The sequence below is a fragment of the Pristiophorus japonicus genome, chromosome 8 (assembly GCF_044704955.1).
Source record: "Pristiophorus japonicus isolate sPriJap1 chromosome 8, sPriJap1.hap1, whole genome shotgun sequence".
In the NCBI taxonomy this organism is placed as follows: domain Eukaryota; kingdom Metazoa; phylum Chordata; class Chondrichthyes; family Pristiophoridae; genus Pristiophorus; species Pristiophorus japonicus.
This window is the reverse complement of record NC_091984.1, coordinates 183,336,738-183,363,061: the sequence shown is the minus strand read 5'-3', so window position 1 is coordinate 183,363,061 and position 26,324 is coordinate 183,336,738. Positions and strand designations below refer to the sequence as shown.

The 26,324-nt window shown below is 49.1% G+C and overlaps 1 protein-coding gene across 1 annotated transcript in view; it reads left to right on the top strand.

Annotated features, from left to right (window-relative positions):
- Window positions 1-26,324, top strand: part of LOC139268861 (solute carrier family 2, facilitated glucose transporter member 11-like) — an 85,232-nt gene that overhangs the window by 17,556 nt on the left and 41,352 nt on the right. The window contains exons 2-3 of the mRNA XM_070887648.1: window positions 12,996-13,094; window positions 13,197-13,357. Of these exons, the coding sequence (XP_070743749.1) occupies window positions 12,996-13,094; window positions 13,197-13,357 (260 nt within the window). The remainder of the gene's footprint in view (window positions 1-12,995; window positions 13,095-13,196; window positions 13,358-26,324) is intronic.

Sequence of the window (26,324 nt, the reverse complement as noted above, 5' to 3'; positions counted from 1 at the left end):
TAATAGGAACTCTGTAAGTTGGAGTTCCCATTATTATGAATGAGAAACCTTCCCAAAACACTAATAAAAAAATAGAAAACATACACCTCATTTTTATTCATTTAAATTAGTTATTTATGTATTATAAAAAATATATATTTTTCCAATTTTTAAAAAAGTTTTTTTATTATGGTTTAAAATAAACTAACCGTAGTGGGGAGGGTTTTTAACAATAAAATGTGTTTTTATAATTTTATTTTAAAATGTTTTTGTGTATTTTAAAACACTTACACCTGTAAAAGTAGGCTATGTGCCTGCTTTTATCAGGTACAAGAGTTTTCAGGACATATGCTGGGCAAGATATGGGTAAATCCCGCAATCTTGCCCAAGCAAAAGACTGACTGGAAAAGCCGTTTTTCAGCGCATGCACATTGTGTCTGAAAACCGGCTTTTGCGATGCCTTCCCAGGTCCATACACACTCCGTACGGACCCGGGGTGGTCGGAATTTCTGCCCCAATAAAACTCCAGTAGGAAAAGTAGATCGAGGAAAACCATTTCCAAGTCAGAGATTCCAGAAATCTTAAAATACAAACCGCACATGCTGAAAATGTACCGCGGCTTGATGGCTATCTGAAAGGGAAATATTCTGGGCATAACTCTTCATGAGCACTCTGATGAGGGTTTCGCACCCAGTGTATTGATCCACCCCCATTCTCTTTCCCATCCTGTGCATTTCCAATTCACATACAGATCCACCCACGTGAGTTGAGCATGGTTAATGTTTTGTTTCTGGCAGACTGTATAAGTAACACATTTATCAATATGACCATTGACTTGATTTACTATCCATTTGTAACTTACCACAATATGAGGTATAATTTAAAAATGTTTTCTAAAGCATTCTTTGTGTGCACAGTGTGTAATCACATTGTTTAAGTACCAGAGAACCTGGATCTACCTGCATCATATAAATTTGTTTAGTTCTTATTGGGGCCACCAGACTGAGAGCCCATGAGCTTGGAACATGTTTAGAAGAATGGACAAATACTGCCCATTTTAGCTACTTAAAATATGTTCATGGTATTATGATTTGGCATTGACTGCAGTCATAATTAAATCTCCAAGCCTTTCAGTAAGGAAGGGAGTGAGAATGGCCCAAGCAGGTCCTGAACATTGACTTAAACAATGGAGTGGGCCTAGACGGATTGAATGGTTCTTCTCACTTTCTCAGGTAAAGTTTGTGAGGCCCTGTGTTGCCGATTGTGCCCTTGTAGGAGCCAGCTCATGTTAGATAATTGCACGTTTACTGGCTTTGATTATCCATTATTTGATGTCAGTATGCCAGGCTTTACTGGTAGAGCCAGGAAAAGGTAGGAAATAAAAGCAAGAGCTAAGTGGCACAGTTGCCTTTCTGCTCTGCTATCCGAGTTCAGATCTAGTGTCGACTGATGGGATTAATAGCTCCTTTGTTTTTTGGCAGAAAGTGTCAAGTAAGTTGGCTGAAAAGATTTAAAAAAAACAGTTTGGGTAATCTCAACCTAGTTCCCAGTGACTATAGGCACTGCTGAGTCTAGAAGGCATAGAAACATAGAAAATAGGTGCAGGAGTAGGCCATTCGAGCCTGCATCACCATTCAATATGATCATGGCTGAACATGCAACTTTAGTACCCCATTCCTGCTTTCTCTCCATACCCCTTGATTCCTTTAGCCGAAACACATCAAACTCCCTTTTGAATATATCTAACGAACTGGCCTCAACAACTTTCTGTGGTAGAGAATTCCACAGGTTCACAATTCTGAGTGAAGAAGTATTTCCTCATCTCGGTTCTAAATGGCTTACCCCTTACCCTTAGACTATGACCCCTGGTTCTGGACTTCCCCAACATCGGGAACATTCTTCCTGCATCTAACCTGTCCAATCCCGTCAGAATGTTATATGTTTCTATGAGATCCCCTCTCATTCTTCTAAATCCCAGTGAATATAAGCCTAGTCGATCCAGTCTTTCTTCATATGTCAGTCCTGCTATCTCGGGAATTAGTCTGGTGAACCTTCGCCGCACTCCCTCAATAGCAAGAATGTTCTCCTTCAGATTAGGAGACCAAAACTACACAATATTCCAGGTGTGGCCTCACCAAGGCCTTGTACAACTGCAGTAAGACCTCCTTGCTCCTATACTCAAATCCTCTCGCTATGAAGGCCAACATGCCATTTGCCTTCTTCACTGCTGCTGTACCTGCATGCCAACTTTCAATGACTGATGTACCATGACACCCAGGTCTCATTGCACCTCCCCTTTTCCTAATCTGTCATCATTCAGATAATAATCTGCCTTCCTGTTTTTGCCACCAAAGTGAATAACCTCACACTTATCTACATTATACTGCATCTGCCATACATTTGCCCACTCACCTAACCTGTCCAAGTCACCCTGCAGCCTCTTAGCATCCTCCTCACAGCTTACACTGCCACCCAGCTTAGTGTCATCTGAAAACTTGGAGATATTACATTCAATTCCTTCGTCTAAATCATTAATGTATATTGTAAATAGCTGGGGTCCCAGCAATGAGCTTTGCGGCACCCCACTAGTCACTGCCTGCCATTCTGAAAAGGACCCATTTATCCCGACTCTCTGCTTCCTGTCTGCCAACCAGTTCTCTATCCATGTCAATACATTACCCCCAATACCATGTGCTTTAATTTTGCACACCAATCTCTTGTGAAAGTCCAAATACACCACATCCACTGGTTCTCCCTTGTCCACTCTACTAGTTACATCCTCAAAACATTCTAGAAGATTTGTCAAGCATGATTTCCCTTTCATAAATCCATGCTGACTTGGACCGATCCTGTCACTGCTTTCCAAATGCACTGCTATTTTATCTTTAATAATTGATTCCAACATTTTCCCCACTACTGATGTCAGGCTAACCGGTCTATAATTCCGTGTTTTCTCTCTCCCTCCTTTTTTAAAAAGTGGGGTTACATTAGCTACCCTCCAATCCATAGGAACTGATCCAGAGTCTATAGAATGTTGGAAAATGACCACCAATGCATCCACTATTTCTAGGGCCACTTCCTTAAGTACTCTGGGATGCAGACTATCAGCCCTGGGGATTTATCGGCCTTCAATCCCATCAATTTCCCTAACACAATTTCCCGCCTAATAAGGATTTCCTTCATTTCCTCCTTCTCGCTAGACCCTCGGTCCCCTAGTATTTCCGGAAAGTTATTTGTGTCTTCCTTTGTGAAGACAGAATCAAAGTATTTGTTCAATTGGTCTGCCATTTCTTTGTTCCCCATTACAAATTCACCTGATTCTGACTGCAAGGGACCTACATTTGTCTTCACTAATCCTTTTCTCTTCACATATCTATAGAAGCTTTTGCAGTCTGTTTTTATGTTCCCTGCAAGCTTACCCTCATACTCTATTTCCCCTCCCTTGCTGCTTTTTCTGGCCTATTTATAAGCCTCTTCCTTGGATTTAACACTATCCCTAATTTCCCTTGTTAGCCACGGTTGAGCCACCTTCTCCATTTTATTTTTATGCCAGACAGGGATGTACAATTGTTGAAGTTCATCCATGTGATCTTTAAATGTCTGCCATTGCCTATCTACCGCCAACCCTTTTAAGTATCATTCGCCAGTCTATCCTAGCCAATTCACGTCTCATTCCATCGAAGTTACCTTTCTTTAAGTTCAGGACTCTAATCTCTGAATTAACTGTGTCACTCGCCATCTTAATGAAGAATTCTACCATATTATGGTCACTCTTCCCCAAGGAGCCTCACACAACAAGATTGCTAATTAATCCTCTCTCGTTACACACCTAAGTGGCACTAATTTTTCAGTCTCGCATAGAAAAGCCATAAGGATTGTTGATGTGGGAGAAAAGGACTTGCATTTATGTAGCACCTTTCACAACTTTGGGACCAACCAAAGTGTCTTACAGCCAATTAATAACTTTTGAGGTGCAATGTAGGAAAATGTGGCAGCCAATCTTCTCCCACAAATAACAGTGTGATCATGACCAGATAATCTGTTTTAGTGATGTTGGTTGAGGGGTAAGTATTGGCCAGGACACCGGGGAGAATTCCCCTGCTCTTCTTCGAGATCATGCACCTGAGAGAGCGGGTGTCTCGTCTGAAGGATGGTACCACCAACAGTGCATCATTCCCTCAGTACGGCACTGAAGTGTCAAACTGGAATTATATGCAGAGTCTCTGGAGTGGGAACTCACAATCTTCTGACTCAGAGGCAAGAGTGCTACCACGAAGCCAAAGCTGGGAAGTCGAGAAAAATTGCACATACAGTGAGGGGGCTCTTCTGAGGGGTTGGGCCTAAGGCACTTTGATGGGGCAAATGGAGGAAACAGTACTCGACAGCTGACTGTGCATTTCCTGTTTTGGGAGTGCTCAATGTTAACACTGGGTGATAAAAGTGGAAAAAATGTTCTGCTTTCCCATGCTGATTATCTTCACCTTGATGACCACAAACTTAATCGCTCTTTCCAAAATAAAATGGGGAATAAATGTTTTTAAATGAAATACCGTGCATCAGTCTCATTTAAATCATGTTTGCCACACCATCCCACTGTATTCAGTGGTTAAGAGTTATAGTAAAGTCACATCAGCTGGAAATCGCACATGTTTTTTGACTTGACTGGTTTATCTTGGGCACTGCATCCAGAGATCCTGAACAGAAGTTACTAGGAGATCTGCAGGAGATTCTATCACAGGTCAAAGCAGTCAAAGTTTTACTCCCTTCATGTGGCCTTGTGGGAAATGCCTTCCCACCGACTGGTTAACTTATGGTTATGATAATGGTTATCTTAGAATAAGGGGCCGCCCATTTAAAACAGATGAGGAGAAATGTTTTCTTCTCAGAGGGTTGCAAATCTGTGGAATTCGCTGCCTCAGTGAGCTGTGGAAGCTGGGACATTGAATAAATTTAAGACAGAAATAGACAATTTCTTAAACGATAAGGGATTAAGGGGTTATGGGAGCGGGCGGGGAAGTGGAGCTGAGTCTGTGATCAGATCAGCCATGATCTTATTGAATGGCGGAGCAGGCTCGAGGGGCTGTATGGCCTACTCCTGCTCCTATTTCTTATATTCATATGGTAACCCTTGCATCTGAGCCTGCAGTCTGCATCCTGAAAGTTCTGTGTAGATCAGAACATTTCTAACACCATGCAACCCTTCCTTAACTTTTAACTCATTTATATTGTACTGTTAGACATGATGTGGACTTGTAAAAAGCAGTTATAGGGCTCAATTTTCCCCAGTCATTTGCACCGTTTTTTTGGCATATTTAATTTTTGCCAAGTTTCCCCCTGCGACCTATGTCGGCGTAACTGACTTACTTACGATTTTTCTAGGCCAGTTTTTTTTTACGTCATGAGGGGCGTTCCCTCATGTCTGCGCTGGTTTTTTAAATTTTTTGCAGTTTGGCCAACATTTTTTCCTCCTAGGTCGGTGTATCTGGCCACTCCCGAAAAACCTTCTGGGCACTTAAGAAAACCAGCGCATATTGACAAATCGGCGATGAAAGACGCGATTGTTTTTAAATCGAAGATTTTGGAGGGAGTTAAGAATACTGTCAAAATCAATAATAAAGTTAAACTTTTTTAAACCTGTCAACGTAGGTGTAAATTTGTTGGGTTTCAGATGTTTTCTCATTTTTTTTTTACTCACTCACACACCACCACCTGAAGCAGGGCTGGAGGGTCGTAGCTTTGGCCAGCAGAATCGGCCCGTGCCCAGATACAGGGGCTCGGCTACAAAACATGCCATGGGGACGGGGGGAGGAGATAGAGCGAGGTGCCGATTGGAAGGCTTGGAGCCCGGGGAGCGAGTTGCCTTCTGTACTGAAGACTGCAATGAGTGGGAGGGGGAGGAGGGAGAGAGAGAAGGGGAGAAGTCACAAGACTCCAATTAGTCAAGGGGTTGGGGGAAACAGGAGAAGTCATAAGACTCCAGTGTTAAGGAGGGAGCGAGGATAAGTCACAAGACCTTCAGGTGTGGTCCATTCATACAGACCTTGGGGAGAGAGAACTGTGAACCTGTCGTGCCTACCTGCTTTCCTGCCGATTTGAGCTTTCAAAGGTTAAATTTAAGGGGGCAATACTGACAATGCCATACCTTGTGCAAGCCTTCTGCATCATGGTGCTACGTAGGAGGCAAATGATTTGACTTCATCGCATCAGAAACATTGGAACCCGTAGAGTGCTGGGCAGGAGGCCTTACCCACCTCCGGTATATCGAGACAGGCGTTCGTACCTCCACCTGAGTGATGCAGATTGTGTCAGAAGGCTGCATTTCCACAAAGAAGTTGTAAGATCTGTGAGTTGGATCAAAGCAGACCTGCAACCTAGAAGCATCAGGAGGACTGCTTTTCAGTTGAAGTGAAGGTTACAGCTGCACTTTCATTCTATGCCTCTGGATCGTTTCAAGCTACAACTGGGGATGTGTGCAGCATCTCTCAACATGCAACACGTGTCTGCATTCGCCAAGTGATGGCTGCACTGAATGCACATAGGAATGACTTCATAAAGTTTCCCATGACCGCCCAAGCAATCCATGACAGGTCTGTGGGCTTCTCTAGGATTGCTGACTTCTGCAAGATACAGGGCTGCATTGATTGTACCCACATCACTTTGCGAGCACCTTTGGAGGATTCCGAGATGTACAGGAACAGAAAAGGCTTCCACTCCATTCATGTGTGACTCGTGTGTGACGCCATGCATCATATCATGTCAGTCGATGCAAGATATCTTGGCAGCACCCACAGAGGGAGAGTGAGGCCCATAAAAGGGCGGCAGTCGGGAGAGCAGCTCGACAGAGGGAGAGCGAGGCCCATAAAAGGGCGGCAGTCAGGAGATCAGTTCAACAGAGGGAGAACGAGGCCCATAAAAGGGCGGCAGTCAGGAGATCAGTTCAACAGAGGGAGAGCGAGGCCCATAAAAGGGCGGCAGTCAGGAGAGCAGCTCAACAGAGGGAGAGCAAGACCCATAAAAGGGCGGCAGTCGGGAGAGTAGCACAACAGAGGGAGAGCAGGTTCAGGTTCAAAAGGCAAAAAAGAAATAGAAAGAAATCGAGAAAAAGTTTTTCTTTTTTCTTTATCTTTTTCTTTTCTCATCAGTTGTTCATCTCCCTCCAAAACAGATACACCACCTTGGGTACTGTTGGGGGAGATGGCTCATCAGGGGAAGGCAGCAGCAGCCAAGTCCATGGCACTAGAGGTGGCTCTGCTGCACAGGAGGGCAGGAAAAAGAGTGGGAGAGCGATAGTGATAGGGGATTCTAGTGTAAGGGGAATAGATTAGATAGGCATTTCTGCGGCCGCAAACGAGACTCCAGGATGGTATGTTGCCTCCCCGGTGCAAGGGTTAAGGATGTCTCGGAGCGGCTGCAGCACATTCTGGAGGGGGAGGGTGAACAGCCAGCTGTCATGGTACATATAGGTACCAACGATACAAGTAAAAAACGGGATGGGGTCCTACCAGCTAAATTTAGGGAGCTCGGAGTTAAATTAAAAAGTAGGACCTCAAAGGTAGTAATCTCTGGATTGCTACCAGTGCCACGTGCTAGTCAGAATAGGAATTGCAGGATAGCGCAGGTAAATACGTGGCTTGAGGAATGGTGCAAGGGGGAGGAATTCAAATTCCTGGGACATTGGAACCATTAAAAAAACAAGCCTGAAGGCTCTGAGTCTCAATGCGAGGAGCATTCGCAGATAGCTGTTAACGGATATGATGTAATTGGGATTATGGAGACATGGTTCCAGGGTAACCAAGGCTGGGAACTCAACATCCAGGGCTATTCAATATTCAGGAAGGATAGACAGGAAGGAAAAGGAGGTGGGGTAGCGTTACTGGTTAAAGAGGAGAGTAACGCAATAGTAAGGAAGGACATTAGCGTGGATGATGTGGAATCTATATGGGTAGAGCTGCGAAACAGCAAAGGGCAGAAAACGTTAGTGGGAGTTGTGTACAGACTGCCAAACAGTAGTAGGGATGGTTGGGGATGGCATCAACAGGAAATTAGGGACACGTACAATAAGGGTATAGCAGTTATCATGAGTGATTTTAATCTACATATTGATTGGGCTAACCAAACTGGTAGCAATACTGTGGAGGAGGATTTCCTGGAGTGTATAAGGGAAGGCAGCAGCAGCCAAGTCCATGGCACTAGAGGTGGCTCTGCTGCCAATCTTTCCAATTCTTTGTCAAATCACAAATGCCAGAGGTCACCCTGCACCTGTCAAGGATCACTCTGCGCCAATGCTCTTAGCCAAAAGGCCTAGAGCCACTGCACCGTTCCTGGAAGTACTGCAATACCAGGTTCGTGCCATGGAGGTGGGTGTGTGCCCCCCACCCACCTCCGTGGAGGTGGATGGGTCAAGCCACCCCACCCACCTCCTATCGAGGAACCAACTAGAGAGCAGGCTATCCTAGACTGAGTCTTGTGTAATGAGAGAGAATTAATTAGTAATCTCACCCTTGGGTAAGAGTGACCATAATATGGTAGAATTCTTCATTAAGATGGAGAGTGACACAGTTAATTCAGAGACTAGGGTCCTGAACTTAAAGAAAGGAAACTTCGACGGTATGAGACATGAATTGGCCAGGATAGACTGGAGGATGATACTTAAAGGGTTGACGGTGGATAGGCAATGACAGACATTTAAATATCCTCTTCAGGCTCATCCGCATCTGAACATTCTTCTGCAACGTCGGGGTTGGCCTCAAGTTCTGCAAAGTATAAGAAAACAGTCAAATGGTTAGCAGCAGAGGAGGGGGCAGTGTGGGTGGCATGAGTAGGCTCACACATCACCGGCCAGGCAACAGGCTGATTTGAAGGACCACGATGAATTTTCAGGACTTACCCTCTCAGTCGAGTGTAGGCTTAGCTTGTGCAGTACTGATTGCTTTTTTCCAGGCAGGACCCATCAAAGCAGCGACTCTGTCTTCCAAGGGTATCAATGGCTGCAGATTTGCCGGGCCTCCTCCTGTTCGAGTTCTTTCCCTTTTATTATATGCCACCTTCCTCTGCAAAAATATGAAAACCTAACTTTTTAAAGAGGGTGTCTTTCTGCTGTGTGGGACATATACAGCTGGTCACATTTACAATTGTAATTGCATTGAATAAATGAAAATATTACTTACACTAACTACTTGACCAAGGTCCTGCCACTTCTTTTTACACTGGCCTCCAGAGCTCGTGGTAGTCACCACTGCACAGTAATCTTCTGCTACTTGGTTCCAGCGTTTCTTCATTTCTTTGGGTGGAACTTTTGTGTGACCTCTGCTGGTGTCCAGCTCCTGCCTTCTGTTCTCAATCACAGTAACTAGTGCCTCCACTTCTTCCTGTAAGAAATTCTTGGTCCTTGCACTGCTTTGCATCTTGTATTGCTACAGCTGCAATTTTTCCAATGCTCTCAGACAGCACTCCTTCTCACACACACAACTGGCTCTTAAAAAATGGCCGATTGCCAAATCCGTGCTGTACTGAGCATGCGTGTTCATTGGAACAACTAAAAAAAAAAATTAAAAAAAATTTCCGCGCATGCGCAAAAGTTGCGGCGTCATTTTTTGCCGCAGACAGCAGGCTCCACCCCCTGAGGCGACCGGGCATGCTGCGCGGCCCCAAATTCGCATTATACATCGGGGAAACTTTGGCAAATTATTTCTGCCGCATTTCTGGCCCAGAAAAACGGGCTTCGGCAAAATTGAGCCCCTTGTACCTACACTGGTGGTTCCACTGCAAATTTGTATAGAGCAGTGGCGAAGCACTGGTATTTCAAGCAGGCTGTTCTAGTAAAAGGTACTTCAACATTTCTGTAAGCTTTTGAGATACTAGCACACCTCCTGTGGCATTGTTTATGGTAAATTGGAGGACACGTTTTATAATAATGTTAATGCTAAAGCAGGTAATGTGTACAGTGCATTATTCTGAACCTGTATATACCTGAATCAATTATTAAGGATGTCATAGCAGCGCATTTGGAAAGAGGTAATATGATAGGTCCAAGTCAGCATGGATTTGTGAAAGGGAAATCATGCTTGACAAATCTTCTGGAATTTTTTGAGGATGTTTCCAGTAGAGTGGACAAGGGAGAACCAGTTGATGTGGTATATTTGGACTTTCAGAAGGCTTTCGACAAGGTCCCACACAAGAGATTAATGTGCAAAGTTAAAGCACATGGGATTGGGGGTAGTGTGCTGACATGGACTGAGACAGGAAGCAAAAAGAGTAGGAGTAAATGGGTACTTTTCAGAATGGCAAGCAGTGACTAGTGGGGTACCGCAAGGTTCTGTGCTGGGGCCCCAGCTGTTTACATTGTACATTAATGATTTAGACGAGGGGATTAAATGTAGTATCTCCAAATTTGCGGATGACACTAAGTTGAGTGGCAGTGTGAGCTGCGTGGAGAATGCTATGAGGCTGCAGAGTGACTTGGATAGGTTAGGTGAGTGGGCAAATGCATGGCAGATGAAGTATAATGTGGATAAATGTGAGGTTATCCACTTTGGTGGTTAAAAACAGAGAGGCAGACTATTATCTGAATGGTGACAGATTAGGAAAAGGGGAGGTGCAACGAGACCTGGGTGTCATGGTGCATCAGTCATTGAAGGTTGGCATGCAGGTACAGCAGGCGGTTAAGAAAGCAAGTGGCATGTTGGCCTTCATAGCGAGGGGATTTGAGTACAGGGGCAGGGAGGTGTTGCTACAATTGTACAGGGCCTTGGTGAGGCCACACCGGGAGTATTGTGTACAGTTTTGGTCTCCTAACTTCAAGAAGGACATCCTTGCTATTGAGGGAGTGCAGCAAAGGTTCACCAGACTGATTCCCGGGATGGCGGGACTGACCTATCAAGAAAGACTGGATCAACTGGGCTTGTATTCACTGGAGTTCAGAAGAATGAGAGGGGATCTCATAGAAACGTTTAAAATTCTGACGGGTTTAGACAGGTTAGATGCAGGAAGAATGTTCCAATGTTGGGGAAGTCCAGAACCAGGGGTCACAGTCTAAGGATAAGGGGTAAGCCATTTAGGACCGAGATGAGGAGAAACTTCTTCACCCAGAGAGTGGTGAACCTGTGGAATTCTCTACCACAGAAAGTTGTTGAGGCCAATTCACTAAATATATTCAAAAAGGAGTTGGATGTAGTCCTTAATGCTATGGGGATCAAGGGGTAGGGCGAGAAAGCAGGAATGGGGTACTGAAGTTGCATGTTCAGCCATGAACTCATTGAATGGTGGTGCAGGCTCGAAGGGCTGAATGGCCTACTCCTGCATCTATTTTCTATGTTTCTATAACTTAACTTGCTTCCTTAAGGCCACAAAATCTAATTGCTACAATTCCTGTGGTAGGTTTATTTTTCGTATCTTCACACTAGTGTGAAGTAGTGGAAGGATTCACACGTGAATGCTTCTTCCATGGTTTAACCATCTTTATACCTCCGGTTAAGCTGGTTGGTCCTATATAGGGGGAGAGATTTCTGGGTTTCCGTGACCCATACGATGAGGGGAGAGAGAGAGACAGCCACACCAACCAGACGCAAGTATCCTGCTGGACGTTGGCCCAGAACTCAGAGCTGGAGCTCCAGTTGCCACTTGCCAGGACTGTCTGGAGCGGGGTTTGAATCCTGTACCTTCTGGCTTGGGCGGGTAGGCTGCCACTAAACCAAAGGCTCATTCAGTGGCTGTGACAGAGGGACGTTTATCTGTAGATTGGTAGCTGCTTATTCATCACTTGTTTCTCCCTTTGGGGAAAGAGCAAGTTATCAAAGTGTGAAGGAATCAGCAGGACATGACTGGCTTTCTTTTTCTCCAAGATTTTATTTATTTACTGTTTGGTTCCCTATCTATTCCAATGTGATTTGTTGATATTTCATGGATATAATATTTGAACCAATCTAGTGCAAGTGTGCCACAGATTTTGCATGTGGGACACTGTCAAGTGTAATGAACATACTATTCCTGAAACTTCAGAGTGTATGTGTGTGTGTATGTGTGTGCGAGCGTTCACTGTCATTTTACTTTGGACTTGAATCCAGGCCAGACTAAAAGGATGAAATGATCCTATGGATGAGAAATTGGTTTTAATTGTCAATTTCTCTCAGAAAGGCTGTAAGGAAAATGGAAATGTTCATAATTGTACTGTGTTGTATTGTATCCAGCATATTTAATTTTGTGGGGATCTGTGCTTGTGTCAATTAGCTTTTTGAGTTCCTGCAATTTTTGCTACCTCTGAGTCAGAAGGTTTTGGGTTCAAGTCCCACTGTTAACTCGGCTGAGATTTCAGTGCAGTAGTGAGAGTGCTGCATTGTCTTTTGGATGAGATATGGTTCCATGCTCCTGTTTAGGTGGACATAAAAGTTCCCTGGGAGTTGTCACAATGCCTAGCCATCACCGCTGAAAACAGTTTATCTGGTCATTTGCTGGATGATGGGAGCTTGCTGTGCATAAATTGGCTGTTGTGTTTGCCTACATAACAACAATGTTAATACTTCAAAAGTAACCCATTGGTGGTAAAGTGCTTGGTGATATCCTGTGGACATGAAAGGCCCTGTATAAATTGAAGTTCTTTCTTACGTCTGACATTCCATTTGAATTTGGTAAGAGTTATGTAGATATAGAAGTCGAATATCTAATATAAATGTTTGACTGTACCAAGGTCTTGGGACTTCGGATCCATTGAGATTATTAAATAATATTTAATCTTTAAAAACAAGTGTAGTTCCTGTTGCAGATAATTTTGATTTAAAAATAAAATGGTTTCCAAGAGCAGGTTTGGCTATGAGTGATCCTTTGTTGCTGGAAAGATGTACTGGCAATTTTGATCATTTCCAAACTTGGTGTGGGATCGGGGAGTGTTAAACATGGAGAAGCAAATGTCATCCAGTATATTGTGTGGTATTGTTTGTGAAACCCCTTGCATATAGGTGGTGTATAACTGAAGTAAGCCTTGCTGGAAAGTAATCCTTTCTATTTCCTTTGTGCTCCTGTAGCTGCAGAACAGAGGTTTGCTCCTAACTATCTTTGCTGCCTGTATTGGTGGCACCTTCCAATATGGGTTTAACCTGACAATCATCAATGCACCAACAACTGTGAGTTCAGAGCAATGGTCATCTTGAAAAGATCAGTTGTCTCCATTTTTGTAAAGGCATAATTCAAACTAAATCGTATTTTTCTTTATCTCAAAATGACAGTATATCCAAACATTTATCAACGAGACCTGGACTGGGCGCTATGGCACGCATCTGGAGAGCCGGGTCATCACACTAATATGGAGCATTATCATGGCCACTTATTCTATTGGAGGATTGGTCGGGGCACTTATTGCTGGGCCCATGGCCATAACGTGTGGAAGGTAGGAACTACAGGGGGAATGTTAGGGTTAAATCCCAACAATCAAACTATTCACTGCCAAGAAAAATCTACCCTTCTGTGCTGCAAGTCAGATGTGAACCTTCCAACTTAGAAGTGAGAGCGCTAGCACAGGGTCAAATTAAGGCCAAGGGTAGAGAAGAAAGCTCAGAGGAAATACAGGGAGCGAGAGATCACCTGTTTTTTTATTTTATTTTGTCCAGGAGTGTGAAAGGAGGTTTTAGCTGATTTTCCCCACATGGAGTTGTATTCAAGGCTTGGATGGTGTTGAGCTTTTTAAGGCGTTTTGAGGGTAAAAGAATTGTTTGACACGTAGAGGAAAATAAACTTCTTGGAGGTTGCTTTTACAATGGAGGAGATAGTTGGGTACAAAATGTCACTTGATAAAAAAGAACTAAGAACTGGGGAACTCCAGAATTTTCATCCCAGGCCCAATTTAACAGCAAAGATTTTGTTATTCCAAATTTGGTTTGTGTCTGTAGACAGCGCTTTCAGTTGTACATGAGGGTGGAATACTGGTGGTTGTAAGCCTTTTAATGTTGGTGGTGTTAGTGGAAGGAATTTTAGCTGATGAATTCAGATCATCACACAGGAAGAGTGTTGGCATGACGTTAAATGCATACAAAGCACAACAGCGCAGGAGCTAGAAACCTGAAACAAAAGAAATGATCCTGGAAACACTCAGCAGGTCAGGAAGCAAACAAGTTAATATTTCAAGCTTGCACGCTTTGTCACAACTGGAAGACGTTACAGATGAACAGCGGAACAAAACATAGAGAAAGCGGAAGGGATAAAACATAAATATACAAAGGAAAATAAATAGATCTGTGAAGTGCTTAAATGGAATATGGGAGATCATTTAATGACAGAAGTGATATAAGCATGAGACAATAAACAACAACAACTTGTATCTATATAGCGCCTTTAATGTAGTGAAACATCCCAAAGCGCTTCACAAGAGTATTATGAGATAAAAAATTTGACACGGAGCTGTATAAGTGACTAAAAGCTTGGTCAAAGAGGTATGTTTTAAGGACCATCTTTAAGGAGGAAAGAGAGGCAGAGAGGCTTAAGGAGGGAGTTTCAGAGCTTGGGCCCTAGGCAACAGAAGACACAGCCACCAATGGTTGAGCGATTATGATTAGGGATGCTCAAGAGGGCAGAATTAGAGGAACGCAGACATCTCTGGGTGGGTTGGGCGGGGTGGGGCGTGTGATGGGGAGTGTGGTGGGGCTGGAGGAGATTACAGAGATAGGGAGGGGCGAGGCCATGGAGGGATTTGAAAACAAGGATGAGAATTTTGAAATCGAGGCGTTGCTTAACCGGGAGCCAATGTAGGTCTGTGAGCACAGGGGTGATGGGTGAATGGGATTTGGTGCGAGTTAGGACATGGGCTGCCAAGTTTTGGGTCACCTCGTTTATGTAAGGTAGAATGTGGGAAACCAGCCAAAAGTGCATTGGTATAGTCAAGTCTAGGGTAACAAAGGCATGGATGAGGGCTTCAGCAGTGGAAGAGCTCAAGCAAGGATGAGCGGGACAATATTACAGAGGTGGAAATAGACAGTCTTAGTTATGCTGCGGATATGTGGTTGAAGCTCATTTCAGGGTCAAATATGGCACCAAGGTTGCGAACGGTCTGGTTCAGCCTCAGACAGAAGTTGGGGAGAGGGATGGAGTCAGTGGCGAGGGAACGGAGTTTGTGGTGGGGACTGAAAACAATGGCTTCGGTATTCCCAATGTTCAATTGGAGAAAATTTCTGCTCAATCAGAATTGGATGTCGGACAAGCAGTCTGACAATTTAGAGACCGTGGAGGGGTTGAGAGAAGTGGTAGTGAGGTAGAGCTGGGTGTTATCAGCATACATGTAGAAACTGACACTGTGTTTTCAGATAATGTCGCTAAGGGGCAACATGTAGATGAGAAATAGGAGGGGCCAAGTATAGATCCTTGGTGGATACGAGAGGTAATGATGCGGGGGCGGGAAACAAAACCGTTGCAGGTGATTCTCTGACTATGATTAGATAGATAAAAATGGAACCAGACGAATGCAGTCCCATCCAGCTGGACACAGTGGAGAGGCGTTGGAGAAGGATAGTGTGGTCAAAGGCTGCAGATGGGTCAAGAAGGACAAGGAGAGACAGTTTGCCTTTGTCACAGTCACAAAGGATGTCATTTGTGACTTTGATGAGAGCCGTTCCGGTACTGTGGCAGGCACGGGAACCGGATTGGAGGGATTCAAACATGGAATTGCGGGAAAGATGGACATGGATTTGGGAGAGGAAAGAGAGTTTGGAGATCGGGCAGTAGTTTGGAAGGACGGAGTGGGAGAGGGTTGGTCTTTTGAGGAGAGAGAACCATTGATAATGTCAGCTAATGGGAGCCAGAAAAGGAAGTTGGGTGGGAATAGGGTCAAGGGAGCAGGAAGTGGGTCTCATGGACAGGATGAGCTCGGAAAGGTCATGAGGGGAGATCGGAGAGAAACTGGAGAAAGATGTGAGGTCAGGGCTAGGGCAGGGGGGGGTTCCTTGGAGGAAGTTTGGCTCGGTGGGCTGGGAGAAGGAAGGGAAGAGGCAGAAGTGGCCGAACGGATGGTCTCAATCTTAGAGACGAAGAAGTCCATGAGCTTCTCACACTTATTGTCGGAGGTGAGGGTGGAGACTGGGGAGAGGGATTTAAAAAGACGGTTAGCAGTGGAGAATAGAAGCCAGGGTTTATCTTTACATCGCAGAATGATTTGGGAATAGTGAGCAATTTTTGCAGACAAGAGTAGGACCCGATAATGCTTTATGTGGTCCAACCAGATCTGGCTGTAACTGGCTAAACCAGTTGTCCGTCTTAGCCGTTCAAGTCTGCGTCCCTTGGAATTAAGGAAGCGAAGATCAGGGCTGTATCAGAGGGAATGGTCAGGATGAGAGAGAGTAATTGTTTTAACAAGGACTAGGGCATCAAAGGTGGTGGAAACCTTGCCCCTCTTGTGCCAGGCCACTGGCCCGGCCGAAATCTTCCCCAATGGCCCCGTGAACCGAACTCAAAAATATGCAGAGCTCGCAGTGTCCCTCCCCTTTAACTGAGGGGGAGAGATGCTGACGTCATTAGCGACGCGCTGATGTGTGACCGGGATAGGCGACCCGCTACAAGGGAACTTCCGTCCCTCAGCCGCAACCCACGCGGCGGAAAAAAATGTAAAAAAACTGAAGGTGTGCCCCGTTTCGGATGGAGGTGAATTTTTACCCTTCTGTGTCTTGTATATTGTTTTATTTCATTGCTCTCATAATGCTTCCTATTATGTCATGTTTATTTAACAATCTTCTGCTTTCCTTTTAAGCATCTTACATGTCATTCTATTTCTTTTCCTGGTTGTGTCTTTTTTTCCTTCCTCCTTACCCTTGTTCCATTCCTTTTCAAATGCTGTTCATCTTTAACATCTTTCAGTTTGGAAGAAGGGTACAAATTTGAAACCTTACCCTGTTTGTTCACTCCATGGAGGCTTGTCTTATTTAATGAGTGTTTGCAGCATATTCTGTTTTTATTAAAAGTTCAGCACTAGTGTTTTGGTACCAATATCTTACTAAGTACAGTGACAAGACTGATCCGAGTTTCGTCCTGACTCTCTCCATTTAAATCCAGTCGGTGCAAAAGGCTCTCGCTACTCTTGCTAGGTTCCTGAGTGGTGGGGAGTCTCGAGTAGTGTCTTGTGAGCTTACAAGTACAGAGAGTTGAGGGGTTAAAAATGAGAAGATTAAATGCAAGAGATTTAGAGCAGGGGTAGGAGGAATTTCTTTGCAGAGCTGTGATGCGGTGGAATTCACTCCCAAGGTCAGTAATTCAGGCACAAACTATGTCAAAATTCAAGATTAGATTGGGTATGTGGATCAAAGAAAATGGGATTAAAAGATGTAGGGAGAGAACTATTTGGTTGTGTGGAGGGTAAGTATTGACATGGGCCCCGATATTTACTGCGGTGGGTTTGCCAAGCGGGTGTGGGGGGCCGGGGGGGGGGGGAGTTCTGTTCGGGGCTCGGAAGTCCGGGTTTACCTGAATGCCGTGGATTTTAACTTCAGAGTGCGAGTTTTTTTCCCCCCAACAGGTTCCCCGCCTGGAAGCCAGCCTGATTGACAGGCTTGGTTCCCTTGAGGGCGGGGTATACTCCAGAAGAGGTTGCAGCAGGTAGATTGTGGGTGTGTGGGGTCAGTGATCACGGGAGAGGTTCTGATTGTGGGTGTGTGGGGTCGGTGATCACTGGAGGGGTTCTGATTGTGGGTGTGTGGGGTCAGTGATCACGGGAGAGGTTCTGATTGTGGGTGTGTGGGGTCAGTGATCACGGGAGGGGTTCCGATTGTGGGTGTGTGAGGTCGGTGATCACGGGAGAGGTTCTGATTGTGGGTGTGTGGGGTCAGTGATCACGGGAGGGGTTCTGATTGTGGGTGTGTGGGGTCGGTGATCACGGGAGAGGTTCTGATTGTGGGTGTGTGGGGTCAGTGATCACGGGAGGGGTTCTGATTGTGGGTGTGTGGGGTCAGTGATCACGGGAGGGGTTCTGATTGTGGGTGTGGGGGGTCAGTGATCACGGGAGGAGTTCTGATTGTGGGTGTGTGGGGTCGGTGATCACGGGAGAGGTTCTGATTGTGGGTGTGTGGGGTCAGTGATCACGGGAGGGGTTCTGATTGTGGGTGTGTGGGGTCAGTGATCACGGGAGGGGTTCTGATTGTGGGTGTGTGGGGTCAGTGATCACGGGAGGAGTTCTGATTGTGGGTGTGTGGGGTCAGTGATCACGGGAGGGGTTCTGATTGTGGGTGTGTGGGGTTGGTGATCACGGGAGAGGTTCTGATTGTGGGTGTGTGGGGTCGGTGATCACGGGAGAGGTTCTGATTGTGGGTGTGTGGGGTCAGTGATCACGGGAGGGGTTCTGATTGTGGGTGTGTGGGGTCGGTGATCACGGGAGAGGTTCTGATTGTGGGTGTGTGGGGTCGGTGATCACGGGAGAGGTTCTGATTGTGGGTGTGTGGGGTCAGTGATCACGGGAGGGGTTCTGATTGTGGGTGTGTGGGGTCGGTGATCACGGGAGAGGTTCTGATTGTGGGTGTGTGGGGTCGGTGATCACGGGAGAGGTTCCGATTGTGGGTGTGTGGGGTCAGTGATCACGGGAGGGGTTCCGATTGTGGGTGTGTGGGGTCAGTGATCACGGGAGAGGTTCTGATTGTGGGTGTGTGGGGTCAGTGATCACGGGAGAGGTTCTGATTGTGGGTGTGTGGGGTCGGTGATCACGGGAGAGGTTCTGATTGTGGGTGTGTGGGGTCAGTGATCACGGGAGGGGTTCCGATTGTGGGTGTGTGGGGTCAGTGATCACGGGAGAGGTTCCGATTGTGGGTGTGTGGTGTCAGTGATCACGGGAGAGGTTCTGATTGTGGGTGTGTGGGGTCAGTGATCACGGGAGAGGTTCTGATTGTGGGTGTGTGGGGTCAGTGATCACGGGAGGGGTTCTGATTGTGGGTGTGTGGGGTCAGTGATTACGGGAGGGGTTCTGATTGTGGGTGTGTGGGGTCGGTGATCACGGGAGAGGTTCTGATTGTGGGTGTGTGGGGTCAGTGATCACGGGAGGGGTTCTGATTGTGGGTGTGTGGGGTCAGTGATCACGGGAGGGGTTCTGATTGTGGGTGTGTGGTGTCAGTGATCACGGGAGGGGTTCTGATTGTGGGTGTGAGGGGTCAGTGATCACGGGAGGGGTTCTGATTGTGGGTGTGTGGGGTCGGTGATCACGGGAGGGGTTCCGATTGTGGGTGTGTGGGGTCAGTGATCACGGGAGAGGTTCTGATTGTGGGTGTGTGGGGTCGGTGATCACGGGAGGGGTTCCGATTGTGGGTGTGTGGGGTCAGTGATCACGGGAGGGGTTCAGATTGTGGGTGTGTGGGGTCAGTGATCACGGGAGGGGTTCCGATTGTGGGTGTGTTGGGTCAGTGATCACGGGAGGGGTTCTGATTGTGGGTGTGTGGGGTCGGTGATCACTGGAGAGGTTCTGATTGTGGGTGTGTGGGGTCAGTGATCACGGGAGGGGTTCTGATTGTGGGTGTGTGGGGTCGGTGATCACGGGAGAGGTTCCGATTGTGGGTGTGTGGGGTCGGTGATCACGGGAGGGGTTCTGATTGTGGGTGTGTGGGGTCGGTGATCACGGGAGGGGTTCTGATTGTGGGTGTGTGGGGTCGGTGATCACGGGAGGGGTTCCGATTGTGGGTATGTGGGGTCAGTGATCACGGGAGGTGTTCCGATTGTGGGTGTGTGGGGTCAGTGATCACGGGAGAGGTTCTGATTGTGGGTGTGTGGGGTCGGTGATCACGGGAGGGGTTCCGATTGTGGGTGTGTGGGGTCAGTGATCGCGGGAGGGGTTCTGATTGTGGGTGTGTGGGGTCGGTGATCACGGGAGAGGTTCTGATTGTGGGTGTGTGGGGTCAGTGATCACGGGAGGGGTTCTGATTGTGGGTGTGTGGGGTCAGTGATCACGGGAGGGGTTCTGATTGTGGGTGTGTGGGGTCAGTGATCACGGGAGGGGTTCTGATTGTGGGTGTGTGGTGTCAGTGATCACGGGAGAGGTTCTGATTGTGGGTGTGTGGGGTCAGTGATCACGGGAAGGGTTCTGATTGTGGGTGTGTGGGGTCAGTGATCACGGGAGGGGTTCTGATTGTGGGTGTGTGGGGTCAGTGATCACGGGAGAGGTTCTGATTGTGGGTGTGTGGGGTCGGTGATCGCGGGAGGGGTTCCTATGTGGGTGTGTGGGGTCAGTGATCACGGGAGGGGTTCTGATTGTGGGTGTGTGTGGTCAGTGATCACGGGAGGGGTTCCGATTGTGGGTGTGTGGGGTCAGTGATCACGGGAGGGGTTCTGATTGTGGGTGTGTGGGGTCATTGATCATGGGAGTGGTTCTGATTGTGGGTGTGTGGGGTCAGTGATCGCGGGAGAGGTTCTGATTGTGGGTGTGTGGGGTCGGTGATCGCGGGAGGGGTTCTGATTGTGGGTGTGTGGGGTCAGTGATCACGGGAGGGGTTCTGATTGTGGGTGTGTGGGGTCAGTGATCACGGGAGGGGTTCCGATTGTGGGTGTGTTGGCTCAGTGATCACGGGAGAGGTTCCGATTGTGGGTGTGTTGGGTCAGTGATCACGGGAGAGGTTCTGATTGTGGGTGTGTTGGGTCAGTGATCACGGGAGAGGTTCCGATTGTGGGTGTGTGTGGTCAGTGATCACGGGAGGGGTTCTGATTGTGGGTGTGTGGGGTCGGTGATCACGGGAGGGGTTCCGATTGTGGGTGTGTGGGGTCAGTGATCAAGGGAGGGGTTCTGATTGTGGGTGTGTGGGGTCAGTGATCACGGGAGGGGTTCCGATTGTGGGTGTGTGGGGTCAGTGATCACGGGAGGGGTTCCGATTGTGGGTGTGTGGGGTCAGTGATCACTGGAGGGGTTCTGATTGTGGGTGTGTGGGGTCAGTGATCACGGGAGAGGTTCTGATTGTGGGTGTGTGGGGTCAGTGATCGCGGGAGGAGTTCTGATTGTGGGTGTGTGGTGTCAGTGATCACGGGAGGGGTTCTGATTGTGGGTGTGTGGGGTCAGTGATCACGGGAGGGGTTCTGATTGTGGGTGTGTGGGGTCAGTGATCGCGGGAGGAGTTCTGATTGTGGGTGTGTGGTGTCAGTGATCACGGGAGAGGTTCTGATTGTGGGTGTGTGGGGTCAGTGATCACGGGAGGGGTTCTGATTGTGGGTGTGTGGGGTCAGTGATCACGGGAGAGGTTCTGATTGTGGGTGTGTGGTGTCAGTGATCACGGGAGGGGTTCTGATTGTGGGTGTGTGGGGTCAGTGATCGCGGGAGGGGTTCAGATTGTGGGTGTGTGGCGTCAGTGATCACGGGAGGGGTTCCGATTGTGGGTGTGTGGGGTCAGTGATCACGGGAGGGGTTCCGATTGTGGGTGTGTGGGGTCAGTGATCACGGGAGGGGTTCCGATTGTGGGTGTGTGGGGTCAGTGATCACGGGAGGGATTCTGATTGTGGGTGTGTGGGGTCGGTGATCACGGGAGGGGTTCCGATTGTGGGTGTGTAGAGTCAGTGATCACGGGAGGGGTTCCGATTGTGCGTGTGTGGGGTCAGTGATCACGGGAGAGGTTCTGATTGTGGGTGTGTGGGGTCAGTGATCACGGGAGAGGTTCTGATTGTGGGTGTGTGGGGTCAGTGATCACGGGAGAGGTTCTGATTGTGGGTGTGTGGGGTCAGTGATCACGGGAGGTGTTCCGATTGTGGGTGTGTGGGGTCAGTGATCACGGGAGAGGTTCTGATTGTGGGTGTGTGGGGTCGGTGATCACTGGAGAGGTTCTGATTGTGGGTGTGTGGGGTCAGTGATCACGGGAGGGGTTCTGATTGTGGGTGTGTGGGGTCAGTGATCACGGGAGGGGTTCTGATTGTGGGTGTGTGGGGTCGGTGATCACGGGAGAGGTTCCGATTGTGGGTGTGTGGGGTCAGTGATCACGGGAGAGGTTCTGATTGTGGGTGTGTGGGGTCAGTGATCACGGGAGGGGTTCTGATTGTGGGTGTGTGGGGTCAGTGATCACGGGAGGGGTTCTGATTGTGGGTGTGGGGGGTCAGTGATCACGGGAGGAGTTCTGATTGTGGGTGTGTGGGGTCGGTGATCACGGGAGAGGTTCTGATTGTGGGTGTGTGGGGTCAGTGATCACGGGAGGGGTTCTGATTGTGGGTGTGTGGGGTCAGTGATCACGGGAGGGGTTCTGATTGTGGGTGTGTGGGGTCAGTGATCACGGGAGGAGTTCTGATTGTGGGTGTGTGGGGTCAGTGATCACGGGAGGGGTTCTGATTGTGGGTGTGTGGGGTCGGTGATCACGGGAGAGGTTCTGATTGTGGGTGTGTGGGGTCGGTGATCACGGGAGAGGTTCTGATTGTGGGTGTGTGGGGTCAGTGATCACGGGAGGGGTTCTGATTGTGGGTGTGTGGGGTCGGTGATCACGGGAGAGGTTCTGATTGTGGGTGTGTGGGGTCGGTGATCACGGGAGAGGTTCTGATTGTGGGTGTGTGGGGTCAGTGATCACGGGAGGGGTTCTGATTGTGGGTGTGTGGGGTCGGTGATCACGGGAGAGGTTCTGATTGTGGGTGTGTGGGGTCGGTGATCACGGGAGAGGTTCCGATTGTGGGTGTGTGGGGTCAGTGATCACGGGAGGGGTTCCGATTGTGGGTGTGTGGGGTCAGTGATCACGGGAGAGGTTCTGATTGTGGGTGTGTGGGGTCAGTGATCACGGGAGAGGTTCTGATTGTGGGTGTGTGGGGTCGGTGATCACGGGAGAGGTTCTGATTGTGGGTGTGTGGGGTCAGTGATCACGGGAGGGGTTCCGATTGTGGGTGTGTGGGGTCAGTGATCACGGGAGAGGTTCCGATTGTGGGTGTGTGGTGTCAGTGATCACGGGAGAGGTTCTGATTGTGGGTGTGTGGGGTCAGTGATCACGGGAGAGGTTCTGATTGTGGGTGTGTGGGGTCAGTGATCACGGGAGGGGTTCTGATTGTGGGTGTGTGGGGTCAGTGATTACGGGAGGGGTTCTGATTGTGGGTGTGTGGGGTCGGTGATCACGGGAGAGGTTCTGATTGTGGGTGTGTGGGGTCAGTGATCACGGGAGGGGTTCTGATTGTGGGTGTGTGGGGTCAGTGATCACGGGAGGGGTTCTGATTGTGGGTGTGTGGTGTCAGTGATCACGGGAGAGGTTCTGATTGTGGGTGTGAGGGGTCAGTGATCACGGGAGGGGTTCTGATTGTGGGTGTGTGGGGTCGGTGATCACGGGAGGGGTTCCGATTGTGGGTGTGTGGGGTCAGTGATCACGGGAGAGGTTCTGATTGTGGGTGTGTGGGGTCGGTGATCACGGGAGGGGTTCCGATTGTGGGTGTGTGGGGTCAGTGATCACGGGAGGGGTTCAGATTGTGGGTGTGTGGGGTCAGTGATCACGGGAGGGGTTCCGATTGTGGGTGTGTTGGGTCAGTGATCACGGGAGGGGTTCTGATTGTGGGTGTGTGGGGTCGGTGATCACTGGAGAGGTTCTGATTGTGGGTGTGTGGGGTCAGTGATCACGGGAGGGGTTCTGATTGTGGGTGTGTGGGGTCGGTGATCACGGGAGAGGTTCCGATTGTGGGTGTGTGGGGTCGGTGATCACGGGAGGGGTTCTGATTGTGGGTGTGTGGGGTCGGTGATCACGGGAGGGGTTCTGATTGTGGGTGTGTGGGGTCGGTGATCACGGGAGGGGTTCCGATTGTGGGTATGTGGGGTCAGTGATCACGGGAGGTGTTCCGATTGTGGGTGTGTGGGGTCAGTGATCACGGGAGAGGTTCTGATTGTGGGTGTGTGGGGTCGGTGATCACGGGAGGGGTTCCGATTGTGGGTGTGTGGGGTCAGTGATCGCGGGAGGGGTTCTGATTGTGGGTGTGTGGGGTCGGTGATCACGGGAGAGGTTCTGATTGTGGGTGTGTGGGGTCAGTGATCACGGGAGGGGTTCTGATTGTGGGTGTGTGGGGTCAGTGATCACGGGAGGGGTTCTGATTGTGGGTGTGTGGGGTCAGTGATCACGGGAGGGGTTCTGATTGTGGGTGTGTGGTGTCAGTGATCACGGGAGAGGTTCTGATTGTGGGTGTGTGGGGTCAGTGATCACGGGAAGGGTTCTGATTGTGGGTGTGTGGGGTCAGTGATCACGGGAGGGGTTCTGATTGTGGGTGTGTGGGGTCAGTGATCACGGGAGAGGTTCTGATTGTGGGTGTGTGGGGTCGGTGATCGCGGGAGGGGTTCCTATGTGGGTGTGTGGGGTCAGTGATCACGGGAGGGGTTCTGATTGTGGGTGTGTGTGGTCAGTGATCACGGGAGGGGTTCCGATTGTGGGTGTGTGGGGTCAGTGATCACGGGAGGGGTTCTGATTGTGGGTGTGTGGGGTCATTGATCACGGGAGTGGTTCTGATTGTGGGTGTGTGGGGTCAGTGATCGCGGGAGAGGTTCTGATTGTGGGTGTGTGGGGTCGGTGATCGCGGGAGGGGTTCTGATTGTGGGTGTGTGGGGTCAGTGATCACGGGAGGGGTTCTGATTGTGGGTGTGTGGGGTCAGTGATCACGGGAGGGGTTCCGATTGTGGGTGTGTTGGCTCAGTGATCACGGGAGAGGTTCCGATTGTGGGTGTGTTGGGTCAGTGATCACGGGAGAGGTTCTGATTGTGGGTGTGTTGGGTCAGTGATCACGGGAGAGGTTCCGATTGTGGGTGTGTGTGGTCAGTGATCACGGGAGGGGTTCTGATTGTGGGTGTGTGGGGTCGGTGATCACGGGAGGGGTTCCGATTGTGGGTGTGTGGGGTCAGTGATCAAGGGAGGGGTTCTGATTGTGGGTGTGTGGGGTCAGTGATCACGGGAGGGGTTCCGATTGTGGGTGTGTGGGGTCAGTGATCACGGGAGGGGTTCCGATTGTGGGTGTGTGGGGTCAGTGATCACTGGAGGGGTTCTGATTGTGGGTGTGTGGGGTCAGTGATCACGGGAGAGGTTCTGATTGTGGGTGTGTGGGGTCAGTGATCGCGGGAGGAGTTCTGATTGTGGGTGTGTGGTGTCAGTGATCACGGGAGGGGTTCTGATTGTGGGTGTGTGGGGTCAGTGATCACGGGAGGGGTTCTGATTGTGGGTGTGTGGGGTCAGTGATCGCGGGAGGAGTTCTGATTGTGGGTGTGTGGTGTCAGTGATCACGGGAGAGGTTCTGATTGTGGGTGTGTGGGGTCAGTGATCACGGGAGGGGTTCTGATTGTGGGTGTGTGGGGTCAGTGATCACGGGAGAGGTTCTGATTGTGGGTGTGTGGTGTCAGTGATCACGGGAGGGGTTCTGATTGTGGGTGTGTGGGGTCAGTGATCGCGGGAGGGGTTCAGATTGTGGGTGTGTGGCGTCAGTGATCACGGGAGGGGTTCCGATTGTGGGTGTGTGGGGTCAGTGATCACGGGAGGGGTTCCGATTGTGGGTGTGTGGGGTCAGTGATCACGGGAGGGGTTCCGATTGTGGGTGTGTGGGGTCAGTGATCACGGGAGGGATTCTGATTGTGGGTGTGTGGGGTCGGTGATCACGGGAGGGGTTCCGATTGTGGGTGTGTAGGGTCAGTGATCACGGGAGGGGTTCCGATTGTGCGTGTGTGGGGTCAGTGATCACGGGAGAGGTTCTGATTGTGGGTGTGTGGGGTCAGTGATCACGGGAGAGGTTCTGATTGTGGGTGTGTGGGGTCAGTGATCACGGGAGAGGTTCTGATTGTGGGTGTGTGGGGTCAGTGATCACGGGAGGTGTTCCGATTGTGGGTGTGTGGGGTCAGTGATCACGGGAGAGGTTCTGATTGTGGGTGTGTGGGGTCGGTGATCACTGGAGAGGTTCTGATTGTGGGTGTGTGGGGTCAGTGATCACGGGAGGGGTTCTGATTGTGGGTGTGTGGGGTCAGTGATCACGGGAGGGGTTCTGATTGTGGGTGTGTGGGGTCGGTGATCACGGGAGAGGTTCCGATTGTGGGTGTGTGGGGTCAGTGATCACGGGAGAGGTTCTGATTGTGGGTGTGTGGGGTCGGTGATCACTGGAGAGGTTCTGATTGTGGGTGTGTGGGGTCAGTGATCACGGGAGGGGTTCTGATTGTGGGTGTGTGGGGTCAGTGATCACGGGAGGGGTTCCGATTGTGGGTGTGTGGGGTCAGTGATCACGGGAGTGGTTCTGATTGTGGGTGTGTGGGGTCAGTGATCACGGGAGGGGTTCTGATTGTGGGTGTGTGGGGTCGGTGATCACGGGAGGGGTTCAGATTGTGGGTGTGTGGGGTCGGTGATCACGGGAAGGGTTCTGATTGTGGGTGTGTGGGGTCAGTGATCACGGGAGGGGTTCCGATTGTGGGTGTGTGGGGTCAGTGATCACGGGAGGGGTTCCGATTGTGG